The sequence below is a fragment of the Phaeoacremonium minimum genome (genome assembly GCF_000392275.1).
Source record: "Phaeoacremonium minimum UCRPA7 unplaced genomic scaffold PA7_03_scaffold_183, whole genome shotgun sequence".
Lineage (NCBI taxonomy): Eukaryota > Fungi > Ascomycota > Sordariomycetes > Togniniales > Togniniaceae > Phaeoacremonium > Phaeoacremonium minimum.
In genome coordinates this window covers 1-9,329 of record NW_006921090.1, presented here as the reverse complement: position 1 = coordinate 9,329, position 9,329 = coordinate 1, and the positions used below count along the sequence as shown (strand labels likewise).

General features: G+C 53.5%; 2 protein-coding genes across 2 annotated transcripts; one reads left to right on the top strand and one right to left on the bottom strand.

Moving 5' to 3' along the window:
- Positions 1-744: 744 nt before the first annotated feature.
- Positions 745-2,853, top strand: UCRPA7_2633 (hypothetical protein; the record flags this gene model as incomplete). Its single annotated transcript, XM_007915206.1, has 5 exons — positions 745-882; positions 952-1,346; positions 1,423-1,718; positions 1,809-2,200; positions 2,323-2,853. 5 exons carry the CDS (start codon positions 745-747, stop codon positions 2,851-2,853), a joined length of 1,752 nt encoding a protein of 583 aa, XP_007913397.1.
- Positions 2,854-3,912: 1,059 nt separating this feature from the next.
- Positions 3,913-4,987, bottom strand: UCRPA7_2632 (hypothetical protein; the record flags this gene model as incomplete). Its single annotated transcript, XM_007915212.1, has 2 exons — positions 3,913-4,906; positions 4,959-4,987. 2 exons carry the CDS (start codon positions 4,985-4,987, stop codon positions 3,913-3,915), a joined length of 1,023 nt encoding a protein of 340 aa, XP_007913403.1.
- Between the last annotated feature and the right edge of the window lie 4,342 nt (positions 4,988-9,329).

Sequence of the window (9,329 nt, the reverse complement as noted above, 5' to 3'; positions counted from 1 at the left end):
GCGCGTGTGGCATATTTAGGCTCTTGAGTGAGATCTCAAGAAGCCTAGGTAGGAATATTGGCGAGGAATAGTGTAGAATGTAGATAAGCTCATCCAGCAGAAGTGGATATTGACGTTGTCGGCACATGCACAGAAGCCACGACCAATGCTCCGCCATACAGACAAGAAAGTCGGCGACCGAGTCTCATCAACTAGGCTAAACCATGTTCGTAGGGCACCCGGTAGCCAGCCACCCTGTGTCCATCCTGCTTAGCGGCAGTTTAGCGCCTGTTAAGGCGGCAAGGGTTCTGCCACTCCCGAGGTCAAGATTCGGGAAGCATTACAGTACCAATTATGCACCCTCAAAAGGATGACGGGGTCCGACTCCAACTTGAAAATTTAAAGTGTGGTCTGTGCGAGCACTAAGCTGGAGCTAAATTAGGTGACTGTCTGACAGCGCTCGCTAACGTTAGCTTAACTTGACATGCATGTGCACTTGACGTCGTTTTTTTGGCGTGCCAATCAAAGCGCCAATCATACAACTTCTGTTAAGCGCACGGACCAGCCACTGTCCTCGTCCTCGTCCTCGTCCAATTTTGCTCCACTGAGAAGACAGATGGCGCCTCATCAGGGACTGCCTCTGCAACTGCAATACCGTCTTCGCGTCACAAAGCGCATCGACTCCGCTCCGAGTCCGAGTCCGAGTAAGAACGAGTACCCCCGAGTCCAAAGTCCAAGCCTCTGACGACGACGACCGCGATGACGATGGACGAGCTTCACAAGCAGAAGCAGACGCAGAACTCTGCTGCTCTCCCACTGATCACAGACGCGAATGCGAACGCGGACACGAGCGTGGGTGTGGCCGCAAAGGTGACGGTGGAGGAGGCAGCCGCCGAGATGGCGGTTCAGACAGACACACCTGCAAAGACAGTCATCTTGACTCCGACGGCTGAGGATATGAAGGAGGCTTAGTTCGTCAACTTCAACCACCTCATCAGCGCCTCCGACCAGTATGGCCTCGTGGCGCGTTTCCTGCCCGCGTCCGCCCAGCTGTTTCCCAGCACCACCTTTGTGGCCGCCCCCAGCATTGCTGCCCTTGTGCCCGGCAGTCACCCCGTCTCTGCGGCCTGGAACAATGATGATGGCGTGTGGATCGATCAGCTCTGCGCCATTCTCAACACCTACAAGGTCGACTTCACCATGATCGGCCTCTTCCGAATTGCTGGCCTGTGCCGTATCATCTCTGCCGACGACACTGGTGGCAGCGATGACCGACCACCAGCCATCGTCATCGCCATCTCCCCACGTTCCTTGTCTGTCATGTCTGCCCGCCAAGTTGTCGGTCAGATCTGCCTCCTGCTGCAGAGGTGAGCTTCTCCTCGGGCCCTCCATTCCCATCCCATCCCCATGCCATTCAACCATACATACTAACGGTGTCTATAGCTTTGGATTCCACCAATCGGTCCTTGTCGAGCTTGTCGAGGGCATCTACACGCCCTACCACACTCTCACAGACGAAGCCAAGGCCAGCAAGAGATACCTCGACGACCAAGCCGTGAGTTTCGAGGATACCTACCGCGTCCATCCGTACCCTGGTACAAGCATCGGGCCTTCATCACCCAGCAGCAGCTCTGGAACACTTGGGTGCTATCTGAAGCTGGTACGCCGCCTTCCTGACCACAATAACAAGGAGCAAGTCAAGTACCTTGCCGTCACGACCCATCATGTCCTCTTTCCTGGTAAGCTGCCTTGGCCAATCACACACATCACTCCACCGGATGTTCGTGCGGGCGGGCGTGCGTGATCGAACTGCTAATGACCACGAATAGAACACACCCGATCCGTGGCCGGCTACACCTCGAACCTTCCAACAGTCGAGCAGCCGTCTCCTGCGGATTCAGAGCGGTGGGTGGCAAGCTTGCGGGAGCAGGTTCGGTTGCTAGAGTTGTACACAACGACCAGCATCAAAGGCGACGACTTTGGTAACATGGCTCTCCGCGACTTTGGCGCTGACTCTGATTTCCATCAGTCTCTCGGTGAAGCGCGCCGTCGACTGGGCGTTGCGGAGAGCATGTCGCGATATCTTGGGCTCATCCTGTGCTCCTCTGGAATCAACACGTATACGTCTAGTCAAAAAGAGTCGGTCAAATCTCATCTCGACTGGGGCTTGGTGGAGATTGACGAGTCTCGTCTTCCTCCTGATCCTGACGCAACCGTCAATGTAAGAGATCCATTCCCCATCTCATCCATTCAAGCCCTCCTTTTCCTTTATCTCTCTTTCATAGTTATTCGTTTTCATGTTATTTTGGGAGTCTCAAGTTTACTAATCTCCTGCCATGATAGGCCCCAGCCCCATTCGTCTACAAAGAGGCCGGCCCCAAAGTAGCCAAGTACGGCTACAACCAGAACAACGAAGGCCTCGTATACAAGATTGGCCGGACTACAGGAGTGACCATTGGCAGATTTGCCGGCAGCCATATCCTGTTGCGTACGACCAGTCGCTCAGACCAGCCCGTCAGCTCCGCGCCGGAGCACCACGTCCTTGTCGAGCAGGCGATCGTGCCGGACCAGCCGGGCGCCGACTTTGCCTCGTTCGGCGACTCGGGCGCCGTGATCCGCGACTTTCGCCAGCGCCCTGTCGGCCTCCTCTACGGTGGCCTGGAAGCGGATGATGCGTCCAAGCCCACCAACGCCAACGCCACCGCCGTCGCCGCCACGACCATGACTGACCTCAATGTGGTGTTCCACCCGCCGGGCGTCCTGCTGCGCCACATCTACCTCTACACGCCCTTCGACGCGGTGCTGGCGAGCATGCGTGGCGCGATGGCCGAGCTGTTCGGGGATGGCGTGTGCGAGCTTTCGTGGATCTCTTGAGCCGAGACGGTAACTGGAACGGGGACGGAAACGATGGAGGAAGATAGACGCGTGTTGGAAATGGTGTGGTCCACGTGTTATTAAATAGTTTATTACCCGATAACTATTACAGTCAGTTAGCATAATTACTTTTGTTGCAAACTGGGCGTTTATTACCTCCAGCACTTGTCCGCCCTTTCCGCCCTGCCCGCCCTGTCCTGCGACGGGCTCCTTGCCAGCGGACTCATGGTGCGGCAATAATATAGTTTAATTTTACTAGTTATTATGTCCTTGAGAATGGGTCAGAAATGGGAAGATTTTCATCTCCGTGCGAGACAGAGCGATGCATGTCAACGCCAACCGCCCTTCGTCGGCTGGCTGGCTGGCTGGCTTTTTAGATACGGGGTGATCGACGTATCGTTTGTTTGATTAGGCTAAGATAGAAAATAGGTAGGTAGGTAGGCAGCGGAGTACACTAGGTGCTGTGCAGGCATGTCTAGCATGGCCGACAAGAGTACACATATAATCGCAAGCAAGCTCGATAGAAAGGGCGGAACTGAGCGACGAGGCGAGATGAGGCAGCTTAACCGTCGTCTGCGCGCCAGAAAAGAAACAAAGGCTATGTGCTACTGACTGCAACCGGGCGGCCAGGATCACGGCAATTAATTAGGTATCAGGAGGCAAGGCAATCTAGCGACGAGACAGATTTAATTAACTTTTAAATTCCTTTTACAGACCGTTTCAATTACAGGGTATCAAATCGCTTCCTGAACGCCAAATCGCTTCCTGAACGCCAGACAGCGAGTAGCTCAACTCGTGACAAAATAAGGCGGGCTGGAAGACCTCGGATGGGAGATGGAAGATTCGCACATATGTCCCTTGCAAACTCCCTCCCCTACCCCGTTCGCCCTCGTCTCTAGGCCACTTAGCTGCTACATGCCCCAAGCTTGATTGCGACTGTGACTCCTGAGTCCGAAGGCTTTCCCAGCAGCCGGCGACTTTACTCATCAACCACACACCCACCCCCTTTCCCCAATTGCCTTTCTTTCTAGACCGATTTTATCAATCAAGGAGTCTTGTTCACAAGGTCCCCTTCCAAAAGATGAACGCAAACTCCTGGAGGTCCGACTCGGTGATGACAAAGTCCACTTCGGCCGGGCTGGCCGGCTCGCGCAGGAAGAGATCTCGGAATGCGATGGACATGCTCTTGTCCTTGTCGTCGGCGACTCCCCCCTCGGTCACAACAACTTTGTAATCCTCCTTCTGGGCACCGGCATCGCCACCCCCAAGCAAAGAAGGCCTTCCTCCAGCTTTGGCGGTCGCTGCCTTTCCGAGCTTCTCCTCCGTGGTGATCTCGACCCTCTTGACGAGCACGGGGACGACGGCCATCTTGGACGCGCGGGGGGCCGCGGACGCGGAGGGCGTGAGAGGAGGTATGATGGCCTCTGTTGGGAACGAACCCCGGTCTTTCCACAGCTCAATGGCAATGGCCTGCTTGCTGCAGTCGAGCTCGGGGAGAAGGACAGCCTTGACTGCACCGCCCGAGTTCTGGAGCCACCATTGGGCCGCGACGCGAAGTGTGCCGGTCGAGGAGCTGTCGCCCGCCTCGATGACGAGCGTTGGGGGGTCGTCGAAGCCCGGTCGTGTGGTGCGGGGCCGGAAGGCTGCGTCAGCCTCCTTGGATGATGTGATATGCATGGTTAAGGAGCGGTCGGAGTTAGAGTTGGTGGTGTGCTGTTGTTCTTGATGTTGCTGTGTGCCCAAGACCGTGTTGGATGCCGTGATAGATCGGTGGTTCGAGGCGTCGGAGATAGCATGATAGCGTGCCGCGTGGACGCCCGCAAGCTCCTTAGACAGGCCTGCCGAACGGGCCCAGTCCTTGACGTACTCGGTGAGGTCCGAGTGTAGAATCTCATGGGGAGGCCCCACCATTTTTAGAACCAGGATGCTGCTGTCGGCGAAGTAGAAGGCGACGTGGAAGCCGATGTCGAAGCACTGCTCATCAATGAAGCGGAGGACTTTGGTGGTAACACCGCTCACAATGCAGTAGTAGATGCTGCTGCTGGAGCTGGAGCTGGAGCGGGCAAAGCTCTGGGAGCAGTCTTCAAGATCGTATCGAAGCGCACTGGTGGTGGAGAAGCGAATGCGACGGCATGAATCAAGACCGTAGAGCTGCGTAGATTCTGGAGTAAGGGCATATGTTTTTGATCAGCAGGCTGTAAATACGGTGCCATGAATGGGGGGGTTGAAGGATAAGTGCAGAGGTGATGAGGTGGTAGTGGACGAGGAAAGCAAAAGCAAGTTGTGTTCTTGCCGTTGCTGCCCTCCTCGTGATTTCTGTGTCTTCGGACTGAGAGATTGAGGAAAAAACACAAGGAAGGATCTGAGCGCAAACGCATCGAGAGACCAGTCCCAGTCCTGCTCCTCTTGGGCGCCTGAGGGAAGATACGTTGCGTGGAGCGTCAATTGAATGGTGGGAGACGCCCCAATCGCGATACAGTCTTTCGTTGCTTGGTCTACTTGTGCTTTGGCAGGAAACGGGATGCGGAATGCGGCGGCAGTACTGACATCGTCTAAGGCATTGTGGTCGTGACTGTTGAGCGATGTGGATGGCAGACCCACGTGACGACGAGAAGGTGAAGGTGAGAGCGAAGGCGAAGGTGGTGGTGAGGGTGAACGTGACGGTGTGCAGGTGCCGAGGATGACCATTGTGATGGTGTTGATACGCCGTTTGAGTCGCGTCACGCAGAATGACAAGGCAGGCAGTCAAAGAAGTGCGGCTGGGGCGTTTCTTGTGATAGCTTCACGCTTGCTTGGGCACAAGGAAACAGCCGCAGCCGCAGCTGCATCGAGTCTCGAATCTCGGATATCGAATATCTGGTATCGAGTCTCGAGTCTTGAGTCTTTCTTAGGACGGGGCGATGAATGGCGAAAGAAGATGTGTGAAGTTTGTGGAGGGAACGAAGAGGGTCTCGTGGGTGGACAGTGGACTTTCGAGCGGCGCACAGGCCCAAGCACGTGACCACGCTCTTCACTTGCATGTGCAATGGAACCCCACCACAACTCAGCCCTACAGCCCTACAGCCCTACAAGTGGACCCTCTAGTTTTCCTGGGTTCTACATCTCCACCTTTCGCACCAGAAAATCTGATCCAAAGTCCGGCAAGCTTTTGGGCAAAGCCTCGACAAAAGCGACGTCGTTGCCTTCACCACCACAATCCATCATCGTCAACACCGACAACGACGACGACAATCCACCCGGATCGTGCGATCGATCTAAAGCAGCCACTCAGGCCAAAACACAAAACGCGTCCCTTGCGGCGGTTCGGCAATATGTCCCTCCCCACCAACGTCGAGCCGTTCTCCGCCCTCAACCGCCATCACCATCGCCTTTCCCCTCACACTCGAACCAACACTCGCATCCACCTCGCCCTCACCATGGAGGAGGTCTCTCCAGTCCAGACTTCCCACACAGCCCCCAAGGGCGTACTAGGTGCCCTCGCAGAGAGGCTTGGCTTAGGTACGTACACTACTCGCGATGAATGCGCGCGCACGCGTCGAAACTCTCCAAAGACTGATTGTTTTTGCCCGTACGCAAATAGCTATCCACAGAGCCGTCCAGTTCCAGAGCCAGCCGCAGCCTTAGACCGGCCCGGCTGTTGGTCCCGGCGGCGTGGTCCTACAGGCCAGCAATGGCCTTATCTTCCAGATGAACGGCGTCATCCAGGACGGCGACGACGCACAAACACGCATAGCCATAATCGCCAGTTTGGATGATATGCTCTACCGCCAGAAGGGCCAGGACCATCTCGCTCACCATTGTAGCATCGTGCTTATTGGTGTTATGGGTGCTATCTTGTGCGCCATCTTTTGGCTCGGCAACTCCTGTCGCGTATAGAGATATTCATTCGTTGGATCGATCGTTCCGTTATGTGAGCCTCCCGCCCCTGAACTTTCGGCAACGTCTGCTAATGATGATCATCTAGATGCAGTAACCCCTGTCGCCTTTCGCGTTTGGTTGGTTGGTTGGTGTATCGCGGATGGCTCGGATTGATTAGTTGATTTGTCTTTCGGGGGACAATAATTGATGGATAGTTCTTTCGCAGACTTGCAGCATAGCCAACAATCTCCTCTTTTTCTGCTGTGCATCGTGGACGTTCGACGTGAGCTTCTTTTGACTGGAGCCAACGCTCGCTCATCTGTGTTGCCCACACAGTTGAAACACTCTCGGCAGTCTCGTGCTTGGAAAACATCCTGTGTCGATAGCTACGCATCGTCTATTGAATTTCACACGAGCACTCTCTACTCACACAAGGATCCCTCTTGATAGCTATGTCTCCTTTTTGGCCTTGTTGGTCGCCGTCGCGCGTTACAACTCCAGACTCCTGGGGAGCCAATGCGGCAAAAAAGCCCCCCGAGCTTCCATTTGCGACGATTCAGCAGTACTTCACTCCTTGAGGGCCCGTTCGGATTTCTTCGTCTCACAGGCGGTCTTATTCTATCAAGGTTAGGCTAGATTAAGAGCTAGACGGCATGATTTGAGTCGAGTTGAGACCGGGAACATCGTCGAAGGCTCCCACCAACGACGGATCAAGAACATAACATGATTCATCGACGAATCACTCACGCGACTTAGGTGGCATGGCTTGATTTACAATGCCAAAATTAGATGTAGCAGTCGTTGACACATTCCTACGTTGATAGATCGCCAGAACTATGCGTACAAGGCTACGATCATCGAGAATTTTTGAGATCAATAGTACGCTGGAAAATCAAGTTTCAAAGGAGAAACATGGCAGATTTCGCCATGTTTCTCGCACCACCAGCAGACCAGACACGCCACTCACTCCAAACCACGATCCTTGCCCAATTACTTACTGCCAATCCCCATCCGTAAGGCCCTATTAATCGTCTTCGCATTCATGAGCCGCACTAACAACTTACTATTGGAATCAAAACAAAATCGCCAGCGGAAGCTTGAAAAGGGCGTTGCCGCGGACGGCCAGTTGAGTAGGTTGGCTCCCATCTCCGAAAACTCGAGGCGCTGCTATCACCAACATTAGCCCACGCCCAGCCGCTCCATCTCGACGACCCGCGACCGCAGAACGCTACGCTGCCTTTTCTCCCCCTCATCATAGTTCTTGAACAAGCTAAATGGAAACTATTCCTGGCCTGTCAACGGGAATACAACATAGTGTAATCGCGCTATTGATCCAGTTGCAATATCAAAATCCACTATGTGAACTATATAAATTATCTGAGAAGTCGGCGTCTGGTACTCAAAGACCTTTGCTGCCTCTTCTGTCAGAGAGAACACCCTCTTTTCGTTTTCCCAAACACAAGCAATTTCTAACTCATACGACATGCTTAAGTACACAATGTATAGAGATATATTGTGACTGGGGCCCTTTTCTTCGCGCAACCCTTTTCTTCGCGCAACCCTTTTCTTCGCGCAACCCTTTGCGTCCAAAACCCTTCGTGACTCCGACTCTTATTTCAGCTCTCCGGACACGCTCTCCTGATCCACCAAGCCGTCCTTGTCGGAAGCAAAGTATCCAGTCAGGTCCATCACACCACTGACGCATAGTTCGTTGTCGATAGGCGTGCTGTTAACCCAGACCAAGATCTGGTAGGTAAAGACACGTTCTTGAAACTGTGTGACGTACAATATCTCGCTCTGAGCCGTGATGCTGGACCCGGGAAGCCATTCCCCTTGACAGTGCTGGGCGGTTGACCATTCGCAAAACTGCACACGTCTTTTGTAATCTGGGTTACCCCATATCGAAGTGTTGGCCCAGACTTGGATAAATATGTCTTGCCAATCTGGGATGTCATCTTGTATCCACAACTCGGTGTTCCAACTCACTGCGACTTCGTGGGGTGGAGTCCTTGGAACATGTGTCAGAATCGACTCTTGCTTACAAGACACCTGTTGTAGATGCTCCATCGTTACAGTCTCGAGGTTGGGTTCTAGCTTACTTGACCACTTTGAAATTCAAAGTATGAACTTCAAAGGAATTCTCCACAGGGTTTGTACAATATGTCATATTGTTGTTGCCTGGAACGGGTCCGAAATCCCTCGATGCGCCAGAAGCTGCCACGAATAACAAACTCGAGAGGTAGTACAGGTGCATGTTGGGCAAGACTAATGGCCGTTCTTTCCGTTGGGCGATGTGCGTCCGAATTGCTGAATCCTTCTCAGGCAGTGTAAAAATAATCTCGATTAACAAAGGACACAAGCTCAAAAGATCTAAAGTTGTTTTTTGAACAGAAGGATGTGGCTGGAATGTTTACTATGCATTCCTCGCCCCATGCTAGGAATGTCCCTAACACTAGGCTAATTACTCCTGGAAGTGTCTACAATTTTGCTGTTGGTTCTATAAAATCACACCGGGGTTGTAATAACCTCAAGCATAGGGAAATTCAAAGTATACCAAATATTCTCACTTGAATTTTGTGACAAAAGAGAGCCCCGCTAAGCCTAGTGGTAAGCTCCCT